Raw genomic sequence first — 17,050 nt, 5'->3', positions numbered from 1 at the left:
TAATTACGTTAATCCCAAAAGCTGCAATCCGAGTTGCACCACTCTTCCTTAAATCGTGTTATAACGGCATCGTGCCTTTTGGCTTCCCATTCAAATATATTGAATGGCATCACATTCCTGTGCTGGCATTTAGGTACAGAACAAACCCACCACAGAAAGTTAGGGCTTGTCCATTCCAGTCTAAATACTCTTTTAACGTGATAAGTCTTAATTACTGCCAAACAACCTCTCTGGCATTGTAAGTAAACTTTTATAAGTGTGGTGTCTCATTCCTTCAGATTTTAATTATTGTTAGAGATTTTTAAAAAATTCAATTAAAAAGTTCTTACTTTTTTCTGTTTTATTGCTTCCGTTCAAACTTTCTTTCCCTCTCTTTATTTCGCTTTCTGTAACTGATTTGACATTGACTTCATTACTCTAATTACACTTCTTGGTTCGGACTGTGCTAACCATTAACAATCCTTTACTCTGATTGGTTATGGAGTTCCACAGTTGCTTGCTCTGTTCACATCGGTCCCAAATGCACTATAGAGAATACTGCGCTGTTTGGATGTTTGGCTGACAGCAGTAAGCTGCCCTTTAAATGCCCATAGAAAGTCTATGGGCAAGTACAAGTTTAACGAATTATGCTTCATGTGCCTCTCGCAGCAAAATTCAGCCTATGATCAAAATAAGAAATTTGTTTTCTGGCTGCGTATTACATCTCAAGTCTTGAGCCTTAATTGGCACATCTCTGTGCAACTCCAATAACCCACTTCTTAAACCTATTCTCTAGCAAGGGATCTAAATCATTTATTAGGCCAAGTGTAATGATTTGTGGTTAAAGGAATAGAGTTATATGAAGGTTGCCGTGTTAATACTGGCACAATTGCAGGTGCTGGTGTCATTAGTCCTGCTGGTTCTGCCAGTGTTGGTGCTGGTACAGAGGGCTCTGCTGATTCTGGCAGTGTTGGTGCAGGTACAGAGAGCTCTGCTGGTCCTGTTGGTTCTTGCAGTGTTGGTGCTGGTATGGGGGCTCTGCTGGTTCTGGCAGTGTTGGTGCTGGTCTGGAGGGCTCTGTTGGTCCTGCTGGTTCTGGCAGTGTTGGTGCTGGTACAGAGGCTCTGCTGGTTCTGCAAGTGTTGGTGCTGGTCCAGAGGGCTCTGCTGGTCCTGCTGGTTCTGCAAGTGTTGGTGCTGGTACAGGGGGCTCTGTTGGTTCTGGCAATATTGGTGCTGGGTACAGAGGCTCTGCTGGTTCTGCGAGTGTTGGAGCTGGTCCAGAGGGCTCTGCTGGTCCTGCTGGTTCTGCAAGTGTTGGTGCTGGTACAGGGGGCTTTGCTGGTTCTGGCAATATTGGTGCTGGGTACAGAGGCTCTGCTGGTTCTGCGAGTGTTGGTGCTGGTACAGGGGGGTTCTGCTGGTTCTGCGAGTGTTGGTGCTGGTACAGGGGGCTCTGCTGGTCCTGTTGGTTCTGGCAGTGTTGGTGCGGGTAAAGAGGACTCTACTGGTCCCGGGTTATCGATGCCGGTCCAACTGGCTGTTCGAGCTGCAGCTCCACCGATGCAGTCGGCCTGTCCCTTTAAGAGCTTGGCCCGGAGCAGGACGTGTTGCCGATTGGTTCATCAGCGGAGCGACGTGTCTGTAAGATGGCTTCGGAGTGTTTCTCCTCTGTGTGAAGGATGCGGCTTTTAGCAGATCAGAAGCTGCAGGTTCCGGTGTGTTTGTAAGGCAGGGTCGCCGTGGCGGCTGGGCGCCTGTAACAAAACAGATGTGGTTAAAGGGACCCGAGCTCTGCCTCTCCCTTCTCTTCATCGCTTCCTATTTTACCAACAAGGTGAGCAGGAGTCGGACTGAACTTTCACCACCACTTTACAGCCCATGTCCAGCTCAGCTCAGCTCACCCTGTCTGCTTCAGTTAAGCTCACTGTTTTATCTGTGCCCTAAACAGTCTGGGTTGGAGTTTAAACAATCTTTGTCAGTTTTTGAAATGATCCAAGTCTTTGAGTATGAATATGTCCTGTTGTGCCTCGGGTAGGAGAGCTTCTGTTCAGTTGAAGCCTGCAGTGGTGTTTATGACAACAGTGCAGGTCTTTAGAACCAGAATCATTGTACAAGGAGAGACAATATTGAGCCATGTCTCTGTGCTGAAGAGGGGTGGGAGAATGGTGGTGGGATTGAGAGTCTCAGTTCTGATGCTTGAACATTTGTGAAAACCTTAAATTTGTCTGTGTCCAATTGCTTTCTTTTTGAGGGGAGACTGTAGGTGGCAACCTCTATTTTAGAGGAAAACCTGGACTGTTGGGATGATTTCCTGTGGGCTATGTGTAACAAAATCATAAAGTGAGTTTGTTTATAACATTTGGGAACATTTTCATCTTGATGCCTTGTTTAGATATTAGAAATTTCAAGATGGTCATGATCAAATTAAATAGAGGAGGCTCGATGGGCTGAATGGCCTACTCCTGCTCTGATATTCCTATATAAAGAAAAAGCATTTATACAAATGGCAACAGTACTTTCACTTTTAGTATTTAAAACATTTATCAGTGAGTCACCTATAAAAAGATGGGTTGTAGCATGTAATATTAAATGCATCTGTGTGCTCCTTTAAGGCGTACTGAAAGGAATAATGGATTAGGTTGCAGATAACTGTGCTGACTTTGTTTTATAGAAATTGTGGAATTGGTATGCTCTTTGTAAAACAACATTTTAAAATTGGTTTGCATCTGTAAGAGAGTGCTAAATTCAGGTAATTGAAACTATAAATTATTCTACTTGTGTGTTTCACACAATGAATTCTATCAATTTCCTATGTGTACAGCTAGCCTAGAGCAGTTCAAATTTTTACAATTTATTTTAACTTCTCTGGCCTTCACATAGACACATAGAAAAATTTATAGTACAGAAGGAAGGCATTCAGCCCATCATACTGGCCGGAAAAGAGCTATCCAGCATAATTCCCACCTTCCAGCTCTTGGGCCATAGCCTTGTTTGTTATGGCACCTCAAATGCATATCCTAGTGCTTTTCAAATGTGATGAGGGTTTCTGCCTCTACTGCTTTTTCAGGCAGTGAGTTCCAGACATACACCAGCATCTGGGTTAAAAAGTTACTCCTCAACTCACTGATACTCCTTCTCAATTACTTTAAATCCAAACCCCCTGGTTACTGATCTTTCTGCCAATAGAAATAGATCCTTCCTATCCACTCTATCTGAGCTGTATAAAATTGAAGGGCCTAGTTAAATCTCCCCTCAGCCAACTTTGTACCAAAGAAAATAATCACAGCCTATCTATTTTTTTCCCATAGCTAAAATTCTCCATTCCTGGAAACGCCCTCATTAATCTCCTCTGTACTTCTCCAGTGTGATCGTATCCTCTTTGTAATGCGATGACCAGAACTGGAGGCAGAACTCTAACTGCAGTCTAACTATTGTTTTACACAGTTTTAGCATAAACTCCCTGCTCTTATATTCTAGGCCTCAACCTTATTTACCTGTCCTGCCACCTGCAGAGATCGGTGGATATGCACTCAAAGGTATCTCTGTTCCTCTACACTTCTCAGTATCCTTCAATTTGTTGTGTATTCCCTTGTCTTGTTTGTCTTCCCCCAAATGCATTACCTCACTTCTTGAGACTGTATTCCATCTGCCACTTTTATGCCCACCTGACCATTGATATCTTCCTGCCAGGGGAGACAGTGGTGTAGTGTCACTGAACTAGTAATCCAGAGGCCCCAGGCTAATGCCCTATGGATACGGGTTCAAATCCCACCACGGGAGCTGGTGGAATTTAAATTCACTTAATAAATTAATAAAAAAATCTGGTATTGAAAGCTCGTCTCAGTTTCATGGCACCATTACTATCATCGATCGTTGTAAAAACCCATTTGGTTCACTAATGTCCTTTTTAGGAAAGGAAACCTGCCATCCTTACCTGATCTGGCCTACATGTGACTCCAGACCCATAGTAATGTGGTTGACTCTTAACTGCCCTCTGGCTTGCTCAGCCATTTCATTCAGTTGTCAAGGGCAACAAATGTTGGCCTTGCCCGCGACGCCCACATCCCATGAAAGAATAAAAAAAGTCTACAGCTTTCTTCTTCATTATCAACCACACAGCCAATTTTTGTATTCTCTACAAACTTCTTAATTATGCCCCTGTATTGAGTCTAAATCATTGATATATACCATGAACAGCAAGGAACCCAGTACTGAGCCCTGTGGAACCCCACTGGAAACAGCCTTCCAGCCACAAAAAGGCCTGTTGACCATAACCCTTTGCTACCTGTCAATGAGCCAATTTTGGATCCAACTTGCCACTTTCCCTTAGATCCTGTGGGCTTTTAATTTTCTGACCAGTCTGCCATGTGACCTTTGTAAAAAAATATTTCTAAAATCCCCAACGACTAGATCAAATACACTACCCCCATTGATCCTCCTTGTTACTGTCGCAAACAAATTAATTTGTGTTAGCCAGACATGAGCTTTCCTTAACAAATCCATGCTAACAATCCTTGATTAATCTGTGCCTTTCCAAATGACCATTTGTACTGTCTGTCTGAATTTTTCCAATAATTTGCCACCACTGAGGTTCGGCTAACTGACCTGTAGTTACTCGGACTATCCCTTCCTTTTTTAAACAGCCATACGATGTTAGCAGTCCTATGGCATCCCACCTGTAGCCAGGGAGGGTTGAAAAATGATGGTCAAAGCCTCCACTATTTCTTCCCTTGCTTCCTTTAGCAGCCTGGGATACATTTCAAACTGAGCCAGGTGATTTATCTGCTTTCAAGGATGCTAAATACTTCAATAGTTCCTGTCACTGTTTCTTCCATCCAATATTTCACACTGCTCCTCCTTAACTACAATATCTGCTTCATTCTCCTTCTATCAGTGTCAGGTGTGACTTAGTTGGTGGCACTCTCGCCTCTGAGTTACAAGGTTCCAGGTTCAAGTCCCACTCCAGGGCTTGAGCACAATAATCTAGGCCGACACACCAATGCAGTATTGAGGGAGCACTGCACTGTCGGAGGTGCCGTCTTTCAGATGAGACGTTAAAAGGAGCCCATCTGCTTGCTTGAGTGGATGTAAAAGATCCCATAGCACTATTTCAAAGAAGAGCAGGGGAGTTATCCTCAGTGTCCTGACTAACATTTATCCCATAGTCAACATCATAAACAGATTATTTGGTCATTATCGCTTTGCTGTTAGTGGGAGTTTGCTGTGCGTATACTGGCTGCTGTGTTTCCTGCATTACAATAGTGACTACACTTCAAAAAGTACTTCATTGGCTCTAAAGCACTTTGAGACATCTGGTGGTTGTGAAAGGTGCTATTTCAATGCAATCTTTCTTTTCTTTAAGACAGATGCAAAGTATTCATTTAAGGACCATGCCCACGTTTTCCACCTCCACGCACAAGTTACCTTTATGGTCTTGAAATGGCCCTACTCTTTCCTTAGTTATCCTCTTGCTCCTTTCGGAGTTATAAAAGATTTTTGGGTTTTTCCTGACTTCACATGCCAATATTCTTTCATGCCCTCTCTTTGCTTTCCTAATTTCCTTTTTAATTTCATCTCTGCACTTTCTATAGTCCTGCAGGCTTTCTGCAGTATTGAGCTCTTGGCATCTGACATAAGCTTTCTTTTTTTGCCTTATCCGATTCTGTATGTTCTTTAACATCCAGAGGGATCTGGGTTTGAGAGCCCCACCTTTTTCTTTGTGGGAACGTATTCGTTCTGAACCCTATCTCCTCCTTGAATGCCTCCCACTCCTTTGGCACTGATTTACCATAAAGCAGCTGTTTCCATCCACTTTTTCCAAATGACATCTCAGCTTAGTAAAACTGGCCTTTCCCCAATTTTAAAACTTTTACTCTTGGTTTATCTTTATCCTTTTCCATAATTACTCTAAATATAGCTGAATTATGATCACTTCTACTAAAATGTCCCACTGATGTCCCTTTCCTTGGTTGGGCTTGCAACACAATAGCCAAAATAGTTCTCCTTTGTTGTTTAATTTCTAGCCTTTATTTCCTCGACCTTGCACACTCACTCACTGGTTTTCTGCCTTCTATTTCCAACTTTGTGTCTCTTCCTTCTGATTCTATGCTCCGGTTCATATTCCCCTTCCCAAATAGTTTAAACTCTCCCCAACAGCACTAGCAAACCTTCCTGCCAAGATATAGGTCCAGCACCTTTGAGGTGTAACCCATCCTGTATGTACAGGTTCCACCTTCCCCCAAAACTGGTCCCAGGAATCTGAAGCCATCTAGCTGTGCATTCAGCTACATTGTCCTCCTATTTCTGTACTCACTACCATGTGGCTCCGGGAGTAATCTGGAGATTAACTCCTTTGAGTTTTTAATTTCCTTCCTAGCTCATTCAAATCTGCCTTCAGGACCTCATTCCTCTTTCTACCTATGTCATTGGTTCTGATATGGACCATGACCCCAGGCTGTTCACCCTCCCCCACTCCTGCCCCAGAATGTTCTGTAGCCGCTCACATCCTTGACCCTAGAACCAGGGAGGCAACATTCCATCCTGGAGTCACGTCTGCAACTGCAGAAGCCCGTCTGTTCTAACTATTGAAATTCCTGTCACTTGCTTTCCTGACCTTCCTCCTGCACAGACTAAGGTGCCCTGCCATGCCTCCACTTATTAGACTAACTAAACTGAAGAGAAATAAACTAAAGTCTTTCTTAAACTCACCAGCTACTCACCAATTGGCACCTACTCATGTGCTGACATTACTTTGCGTGTTTTAGCCTCACTCCCTGATAATTGCAATCCCTCTGCACTCCTTCAGGTATGCACTCCTTACCTCTGGGCTCTCCAGTTCTAATTTGAGAAAGTAGAACTCGGGGCTGGTTGTCATCTAGTGGGAAGAATGATCCAATCATTTGTGGTGGTATATATTTTGCCAAGTTCTAATAAATGTAGGATGATCACAAATTTGATAAAGCTAACATGACAAAGGCCATATACTCCAATGGAAAATCTAATGTCTAAAAGGGGTAGAGAAACCAAGAGATCTGGGGCTACAAATATACAAATCAAAGGAGAGCAGGGGAGGTGTTTTGGCCAATATTTATCCCTTAACTAACATCACTGTAATGGTAGTCTAGTGTTGTGAAAATTGTTTGCCAGTCTATTAGTAACCACGCTTCAAAAGTAATGAATTGACTGAAGCATTTTGGAATATCCTGAGTGTGAAAGGAACTATATTTTTCTTTGTTTCATCACTCGCATCCCCTTCCTCCTTCCCAGCTCCTTCAATGTTCTCTACTGGAAAATCTCTTTCCTCCTAGGTCACTTACAACGACACTTTCAAACTCTCAACTGCGGCGTTTGGCCCTCTGTTTGCCATGGAATGTCTGCTGTTACTGATCTGTTTAATGACACCCTCACTTCTGCCTTTGATGCTGCTGTTCTCTGCAAGATCCATTCCTGCTCCCACCTTGGTTCCTTTTTATTTGTTCCTGGGATGTGGGTGTCACTGGCTATGCCAACTTTTATTGCCCATCCCTAATTACCCTTGAGAAGGTGGTGGTGAGCTGCCTTCTTGAACCATTGTTCCACTGGCACAGTCCCTGTCTAAGATCATAAGGAATAGGAGCAGGAGTAGACCATTCAGCTCTTGAACCTGCTCTGCCATTCAATAAGATCATAGCTGATCATCTATCTCAACTCCACTTTCCTGCCCACTCCCCATATCCCTCGATTTCCTGAGATCCAAAAATCTATCAATCTCGGTCTTGAATATACTTAACAATGGAACATCCACAACGCTCCCTTGAGTCCAAGGGGTACAAACCTGAATGTATATGGTGTGCAACTAGTTGAGCCATTCATTGGCAGATCTGTCTGGAAAGCACCAGGCACTGTTCTCCTTTGCCAAAACAGTTCACTACTATAGGATTATCCTGGAAAGCAAGGATAATCCCCAGCTTCTTTTCTCCGCAATCAACAGGCGCCTTTAAACCACTCGCATCTGTCCCTTCCACACCCCGTCTCCAACAGCAAGTGGGAGGTGTTGGTAGATTTCTTTGTCACTAAGATTGAGAACTCATCCAGCTGCTTCTGCCAGATCACTCCATTTGCCTTGCCTCACAAGCCAAATATCCCCAGGGCTCTTTCCACCCCCTCCCCCAAACCCCCAACTCCCCATGGCCTAGCCCTGAACTTGCACTTTCTAGCTTCTCTCCTATTTCCCTACATGCCCTCTCTGAGCTCGTCTTGCTTGTAAGACCACTATCTGCATTTTTGATCCTATTCCCACTACTGACCACTCAAGTTCACTTCCTGGTCTCCATGCTAGCTGACATTGTAAACTGTTTCCTCCGCTCAGGCATTGTTCCCCTCACCTTCAAATCTTCAGTCATCACACCCTCCTCAGAAGAAAAATATCCTTGACACCTCTGTTCTCACTAATTAATGACCCATCTCCAACCTTCCTTTCTCTCAATTCCTTAAGTGTTGTCGCCTCCCAAATCCATGTCCACCTTTCCTGCAATTCCATGTTTGAATCTCACCGCTCAGGTCTATTTACCTCACCACAGCACTGATCAGGCCCTTATCGAAGTCACGAGTAACTATTGTGCACTATCCCTTCTGGACCTGTCTGCAACCTTTGACACAGTTAGCCAGACCAGCTTCCTTCAAACCCAACCCACCATTGTCCAGCTGAGTGAGACTGCCCTCACCTGGTTTCACCTTTACAGTAGCCAGAGAATCTCCTGCAGTGGTTTTTCTGTCCATCCCTGCACTGTTGCCTCTGGGGTTCTCCAAGAATCTATCCTTGGCCTCTTTTTATTTCTCATCTACATGTTGTCCCTCGGTGACATCCTCCAAACACGTGATAGGTTCCAACTGCATGCAGACGACAGCCATCTCTACCTCACAACCACTTATCTCGACCTGCACTCATCTGTATTGTCAGACTGCTTGTCCACCATTCAGTCTTGAATTAACTACAATTTCCTTCAATTAAACATCAGGGCAATCAAAGCGATATTCTTCAGTTCCCACGATAAACTCTTTCCCCACCACTGATTCCATCCCCTCACCGGCCACTATCTCAGGCTGAAGTTTAAAAAAAAAATTCATTCACAGGATGTGAGCTTTGCCAACAAGGCCAGCCCTACTTTCCATTGAGAAGGTAGTGGTGAGCTGCTGCCTTGAATACAACTTACTGGGCAATTTCAGAGAGTAAACCACTTTGCTATGGGTCTGGCCTATATGTGATTCCAGAACAGCAGATTTCCTTCCTTAACGGACATTAGTGAGACAGATGACTCTTTATGACAATCTGGTTATTATTACTGATACTAGCATTTCATTTCATTAATTGAATTTAAATTCCCCAGCTTCCATGGGGATTTGAACTCGTATCTCCAGACCTCTGGATTATTAGTCAGGTAACATAACCACTACACTATAATACCAAACCATACCTTTGTTACCCCTGGACTTGACTATTCCAACACATTCCTTGTTGGCCATCTTCCACTCTACATAAACTTAAGTTTATTGACAACTGTGCTGCCTGTGCCCTAACCCATACCAAGTCCAGTTTTCCCCCATCAGCCCTGTGCTTGTTGAGCTACATTGATGCTCAGTTAAGCAACGCCTCAATTGTAAAATGCTCATCCTCCTGTTCAAATCCCTCCAGGGCTTCGTCGCTCCCTACCTCTAACCTCTTCCAACCCTACAACCCTGTAAGAACAATGCCTCCCTCCCAAATCTGGCATCTTTTTGTATCCACTACCCCCACTCCTGCCATGCTGACTCTAAACTCTGGAAATTCGTTCCACCCCCCCCCCCCCCCCCAATAAACCCTCCATCTCTCTAGTTCTCTGCACCTTTTAAGATCTTCGTTAAAACTTAACCTCATTGACCAAGCTTTTCTGTCCGAATATCTCCTCCTTTGGCTTGGTATCAGTTTTTGTCTTGGGTTCTTGTGAACAACTGTGGGACATTTTCTTTGTTAAAAGCACTATATAAATGCTGGATGGGCCATTGAAAGCTGATAGTGTTTGTATACTCAATACTAAAAAGATTGTGTTACTGATTGTTCTTGATCTGCTGTAAGAACAAAGAACAGTACAGCACAGGAACAGGCCATTCGGCCCTCCAAGCCTGCATCAATCTTGATGCCTGCCTAAACTACAACCTTCTGCACTTCCGGGGCCCATATCCCTCTATTCCCTTCCTATTCATGTATTTGTCAAGATGTCTCTTAAACGACGCTATCGTATTTGCTTCCACCACCTCCCCTGGCAGCAAGTTCCAGGCACTCACCACCCTCTGTGTAAAGAAACTTGCCTCGCACATCCCCTCTAAGCTTTGCCCCTCGCACCTTAAACCTATGTCCCCTAATAACTGACTCTTCCACCCTGGGAAAAAGCTTCTGACTATCCACTCTGTCCATGCCGCTCATAACTTTGTAAACCTCTATCATGTCGCCCCTCTACCTCCGTCGTTCCAGTGAAAACAATCCGAGTTTTTCCAACCTCTCCTCATAGCTAATGCCCTCCAGACCAGGCAACATCCTGGTAAACCTCTTCTGTACCCTCTCCAAAGCCTCCACGTCCTTCTGGTACTGTGGCGACCAGAATTGTATGCAATATTCTAAGTGTGGCCTAATTAAGGTTCTGTACAGCTGCAACATGACTTGCCAATTTTTATACTCTATGCCCCGACCAATGAAGGCAAGCATGCCGGATGCCTTCTTGACTATCTTATCCACCTGCATTGCCACTTTCAGTGGCCTGTGGACCTGTACGCCCAGATCTCTCTGCCTGTCAATACTTCTAAGGGTTCTGCCATTTACTGTATACCTCCCACCTGCATTAGACCTTCCAAAATGCATTACCTCACATTTGTCCGTATTAAACTCCATCTGCCATTTCTCCGCCCAAGTCTCCAACCGATCTATATCCTGCTGTATCCTCTGACAATCCTCATCATTATCCGCAACTCCACCAACCTTTGTGTCGTCCGCAAACTTACGAATCAGACCAGCTACATTTTCCTCCAAATCATTTATATATACTACAAACAGCAAAGGTCCCAGCACTGATCCCTGCGGAACACCACTAGTCACATCCCTCCATTCAGAAAAACACCCATCCGCTGATGCCTTCTGTCTTCTATGATCGAGCCAGTTCTGTCTCCATCTTGCCAGCTCACCTCTGATCCCGTGTGACTTCACCTTTTGTACCAGTCTGCCATGAGGGACCTTGTCAAAGGCTTTACTGAAGTCCATATAGATAACATCCACTGCCCTTCCTTCATCTATCATCTTTGTCACTTCCTCAAAAAACTCAAATCAAATTAGTGAGACATGACCTCCCCTTCACAAAACCATGCTGTCTCTCGCTAATAAGTTCGTTTGTTTCCAAATGGGAGTAAATCCTGTCCCGAATAATCCTCTCTAATAGTTTCCCTACCACTGACGTAAGGCTCATCGTCCTATAATTTCCTGGATTATCTTTGCCACCCTTCTTAAACAAAGGAACAACATTGACTATTCTCCAGTCTTCTGGGACCTCCTTTATCTGGAAAGTAACTGCAAAGGCCCATTGAATAATGAACCTGAAAGCCAGATATACAGCACCGAGTAAACCTAGGGGTTAGTTTCCGTGTTGAATTGGATGGCATTATTCCAATTGACAAAACACACCCAATGGGATTTCAGATTTGAATATCTATGCTTCCAGGGTTGCCCCACTTCAAACATTTTGGTCTGAAATTTTGGTCTATTGTAATGCACAAGTATCTAATTAATCCTTTTTTTTTCAGTATGTCCTTTCAGTTTTGAAGTTTACCTATCCCACAATTTTTCAAGGGTGAGTATTTTCCACAGGTAATTTTGGAAAGTTTAGAACTTTTGAACTGGTCTGTAATTTGCTGTGAATTGTAATTACTTCTTCATGTCCTTTTCTGTTACAGCTGGCAGACGTTTGTGGGAAGTTTATTGCTTCAAATAGCCTGGAAACTGGGAAGGGTGGAGATGAGGAGTAATGTTCTATGGTAAGGAAAATGTGATAATATTCACTCCAATGAAAGCACATGCTGGATCCAGGCTTCAAATCCAGCGATCACACACATTACACCTTCATCGCCTAGAATTACTGATTTAAGCTTAATACATAAATCGAAATTCAAGTTTAAGCATAAACTCCCAATTCCAAGCAAGCCACTCATTTGTGTCAAACTTCTTTCAAGAGGGTAGTCTGCTACAGCCTTCTTGGGACGACTAGTGATGGGCGATTAAATGCCAGAGGCGCCCATGTCCTGTGAATGAATTGAAAACAAGTCTGGTGTAGCTCACCTTAGCCAAATTTGGGATCCATCACTAGCAGCCCACCTATTCTTTTGGTTAGCAGAGGAAGATAAAACTTCACTGGGAATTTCCTTGGGGGATTTCTCGCCATAACTCTGATAGAAAATCGGTTGAAACCCCGGATTGACTCCATAGCGGAGTTTCTGCCGATCTGCTGAGGTTGTGGTGGCTAATCGGTGAACTTTGAGGTAATTTTTAGCATTTATATCGAAGTGAATCAAGAAGCTGAAACATGGTAAACCTGGTTAGCAAAATATTGCTGGCAAATGGACTACTTAAACAGCTAAGTGACAAAAAGAACATTTAGTCAAGTAACATTAGATTCAAGAAATGAAGGAACAACATCTCTATACGTTACAGTAATAATATTTGACTTTGTAGCTAACAATGTTATTTAAACTTTGATAGGTCTGCCAAGGTTTCCTGGATCCCCGGTGCATTACTATTTGTGGGTAATATTTATGCAGGTTCCCGGGCATTATCTAAACTGGTAAGGACATTTCTTTGGTTTAGGAAGGGGAGCTTTAGGATGAGGAGGATAACTTGGATTAAGTTTTGTATTGGGCATTTGCATACCACGTTGAGGCATTTTACTGATGTTTAGACATGCTGTGACAAGAAAAGAAAAACTTGCATTCATATAGTGCCTTTCACAGCTGCAGGATGACCCAAAGTGCTTTACAGCTAATGAGGTAGTTGAGAAGTGGTCACAGTTGTAAAGTAGGAAATGTGGCAGCCAATTTGCACACAACAATGAAAATAAAATGCTAAATGGTATTTTTATATTGAAAACACTTGTGGATTTAATAATAATTTGTAACTTAGTTGAAGCTAGTTGTGTCAGAATGGCCAAGTCAGGCATATTAGCTGCTGTCTTATTGGCACTATATAAATACAAGTTGTTGTTGTTTCTATTTATAGGGGCCGAGTTTTGGAAATCGTGCCGTCAGCAGGAAGCTTCGCCCACCAATGCATTTATTAGGAAATCACGGGAGTGCTGCCCGTGATTTTCAGTCCACCGCCAAAAGTGAATTGAAAATTGTAAGCCTCACGCCAGCAGTTCCTGGCTTGCTCATTCCTGGGTGAGGCCCCCCCACAAATAGCACAACTTGGAAAATCAGCAATTGGGTATAATTCCAGAGTGAATCCATTGTCAGTTCACTTGTAAATTGAACCCTAGATGAAGACCAACTCTTCTTTACTTAAAGCAATAAAAAGAACTCTTCAGTTGTGCTGATGTGAATTTGGAAATATTGTACAAGTCACTACAGTTTTTCTTCTCTCACTCACTATAGTGAAGTGGCACAAACGTAATCTTTCACAGCATATGTCTTTTTAACCTGTGTTAAATTAGAATTTTCTTGGTGTGTCTCAGCTGTGATTTGTAATTGAATTTCTGTAATATTAGATTCAGCATATAAGGATTTAACTCCTAAAGCTGCATGCAACATCTTTTTTGTCGCAACAAACCAGTCATATGGAACCAGTCCAATTACAGTAGGGGTGGAGAGTCATTACAGCACCAAAGGAGGCCATTCATCCCATAACGTCCGTGCCAGCTTTCTGTACAGCAATCCAGTCAGTCCCATTCCCTCACTCTATACCAATTGCCCTGTAAGTTTGATTTTTTTTTTTCCCCTCAAGTGCCCATCCAGTTTCATTTTGAAATCATTGATCATCTCTGCTTCCACCACACTCAAAGGGAGCAAGTTCCAGGTCATTACCACTCACTGCATTTTAAAAAAATTCTTGCTCACATCCCTCCTGTATCACTTCCCCAAAACCTTCAATCTGTGTCCCCTAGTCCTTGTTCCATCAGCTAATAGGAACAGCTTTTCTTTGTCTACCTTAGCTAAACCTGTTATAATTTTATACATCTCTATCCAATCTCCCCTTAACCTCCTTTAATCTAAGGAGAACAACCCCAGTTTCTCCAACCTAACCTTGTAGCTAAAATCCCTCATACATTAAACCATTCTGGTAAATCTCCACTGCACCCTCTCAAGGGCCCTCGCATTCTTCCTAAAGTGTGGGGACCAGAAATGGATGCAATACTCTGGTTGTGGCCTAACCAGAGCTTTATAAAGGTTCAATATAACTTCCCTGCTTTTGGACTCAATAGCTCAATTTACAAAGCCATATATTTTGTTAATTACTTTATCACTATGTCCTGCCACATTCAAAGATCAATGCACACGAACCCCCAGATCTCTCTATCGATGTACACTTTATAGAACTGTGCCATTAAGTCTGTATTGCCTCTCCCCATTCCATCTGCCAAAATGCATCATCTCATACTTCTTTCTATTAAATTCCATCTGTCACTTGCCTGCCCATTCTGCTAGCTTATCTATGTCCTGTTGCAGTTGGTTTGTATCATCCTCACTGTTTGCCACACCTCCAGGTTTGGTATCATCAGCAAAGTTTGAGTATATAGCTATAAGCAACAAAAAAAAAAGCAGAGTCCTAGCACTGACCCTTGGTGAACACCACTGTCTACCATCCTCCAGTCTTTAATGACATCAAGGGATATGGGGGATAGTGCAGGAAAGTGGCATTGAGTTGGATGATCAGCAATGATTTAATTGAATGGTGGAGCAGGCTCAATGGGCTGCATACCTATTGCTATTCCTATGAAAAACAACCATTTACTACAATGTGCTGTTTTCCCGCAAGCCAATTTTTTTTTTATCCAATTGGACACATACCCACCTATTCCATGAGCCTCAATTTTGTTAACAAGCTTTTTATGTGGTACTTTGTCAAATCCATATAGACAACATCCATTGCTTTCCCTTCATTGACCTTCCCTGTTACTTCATCAAACAATTCAATAAGATTAGTCAAAAATGATCTGCCTTTTACAAATCCATGCTGGCTCTCCTTAATTAACTCAAACCTCTCCAAGTGCCTGTTAATTTTTTTTTCCTTGTTTATTGTTTCTAAAACCTTACCGTGACCTTAAACTGACCGGCCTGTAGGTGCTTGGAATGTCCTTACACCAGGAGTATCCAATCTTTTTGCGTGAGGGGTCACATTACAATTTTTGTCCACATAGGGGGCGGTGAGCAAATTTTGGAAAGATAAAGGCATTAGAAATTTATCTTGCTATTCAAAACAGGGGTAATGCTGTCCTTCCCAGGGGCTTTTCCGCTGGCTAGAGAATCAATGGCATCACTGAGTTCCGATTTTGTTGGCTGTATGTCCAGCTCATCCATGACTGGTAGAGGCTGGGCTGCATTGAGGGCAGCCAACAAAATCGGAACTCAGTGATGCCATTGATTCTCTAGCCAGCGGAAAAGTCCCTGGGAAGGACAGCATTACCCCTGAAATAATCAAGAGTGCCAAGCCTGCTATACTCTCAGCACTACATGATCTGCTTTGCCTGTGCTGGGACGAGGGAGCTGTACCTCAGGACATGCGCGATGCCAATATCATCACCCTCTATTAAAAACAAAGGTGACCGCGGTGACTGCAACAACTACCGTGGAATCTCCCTGCTCAGCATAGTGGGGAAAGTCTTTGCTCGAGTCGCTTTAATCAGGCTCCAGAAGCTGGCCGAGTGCGTCTACCCTGAGGCAAAGTGTGGCTTTCGTGCAGAGAGATCGACCATTGACATGCTGTTCTCCCTTCGTCAGATACAGGAGAAATGCCGCGAACAACAGATGCCCCTCTACATTACTTTCATTGATCTCACCAAAGCCTTTGACCTTGTCAGCAGACATGGTCTCTTCAGACTACTAGAAAAGCTTGGATGTCCACCAAAGCTACTAAGTATCATCACCTCATTCCATGACAATATGAAAGGCACAATTCAACATGGCGGCACCTCATCAGACCCCTTTCCTATCCTGAGTGGCGTGAAACAGGGCTGTGTTCTCGCACCCACACTCTTTGGGATTTTCTTCTCCCTGCTACTTTCGCTTGCATTCAAGTCTTCAGAAGAAGGAATTTTCCTCCACACAAGATCAGGGGGCAGGTTGTTCAACCTTGCCCGTCTAAGAGCGAAGTCCAAAGTACGGAAAGTCCTCATCAGGGAACTCCTCTTTGCTGACGATGCTGCTTTAACATCTCACACTGAAGAGTGCCTGCAGAGTCTCATCGACAGGCTTGCAGCTGCCTCCAATGAATTTGGCCTAACCATCAGCCTCAACAAAACAAACATCATGGGGCAGAACGTCAGAAATGCTCCATCCATCAATATCGGCGACCACGCTCTGGAAGTGGTTCAAGAGTTCACCTACCTAGGCTCAACTATCACCAGTAACCTGTCTCTAGATGCAGAAATCATCAAGCGCACGGGAAAGGCTTCCACTGCTATGTCCAGACTGGCCAAGAGAGTGTGGGAAAATGGCGCACTGACACTGAACACAAAAGTCCGAGTGTATCAAGCCTGTGTCCTCAGTACCTTGCTCTATGGCAGTGAGGCCTGGACAACGTATGTCAGCCAAGAGCGACGTCTCAATTCATTCCATCTTCGCTGCCTCTGGAGAATACTTGGAATCAGGTGGCAGGACCGTATCTCCAACACAGAGGTCCTCGAGGCGGCCAACATCCCCAGCTTATACACACTACTGAGTCAGCGGCGCTTGAGATGGCTTGGCCATGTCAGCCGCATGGAAGATGGCAGGATCCCCAAAGACACATTGTACAGCGAGCTCGTCACTGGTATCAGACCCACCGGCCGTCCATGTTTCCCCTTCAAAGACATCTGCAAACGCGA

General features: G+C 43.7%; 1 protein-coding gene across 9 annotated transcripts in view; it reads left to right on the top strand.

The window, feature by feature from the left end:
• Positions 1–1,580: 1,580 nt before the first annotated feature.
• Positions 1,581–17,050, top strand: part of LOC137369878 (UDP-N-acetylglucosamine transporter TMEM241 homolog) — a 207,712-nt gene continuing 192,242 nt past the window's right edge. For 8 of the 9 annotated variants that reach the window (XR_010975033.1, XR_010975032.1, XR_010975034.1 and 5 more), the window contains exons 1-4: positions 1,581–1,815; positions 11,784–11,830; positions 11,934–12,014; positions 12,736–12,817. Coding sequence is in view for 5 of the 9 variants with exons in the window: in XM_068031544.1 (XP_067887645.1) it covers positions 1,750–1,815; positions 11,784–11,830; positions 11,934–12,014; positions 12,736–12,817 (276 nt within the window). In the remaining 4 variants the exon portion in view is untranslated. The remainder of the gene's footprint in view (positions 1,816–11,783; positions 11,831–11,933; positions 12,015–12,735; positions 12,818–17,050) is intronic. The other variant, XM_068031547.1, reaches the window with a different exon arrangement.

The sequence above is a fragment of the Heterodontus francisci genome, chromosome 5 (genome assembly GCF_036365525.1).
Source record: "Heterodontus francisci isolate sHetFra1 chromosome 5, sHetFra1.hap1, whole genome shotgun sequence".
NCBI lineage: Eukaryota > Metazoa > Chordata > Chondrichthyes > Heterodontiformes > Heterodontidae > Heterodontus > Heterodontus francisci.
The sequence above is the reverse complement of the archived record's forward strand: the minus strand, read 5'-3'. Positions and strand labels throughout refer to the sequence as shown.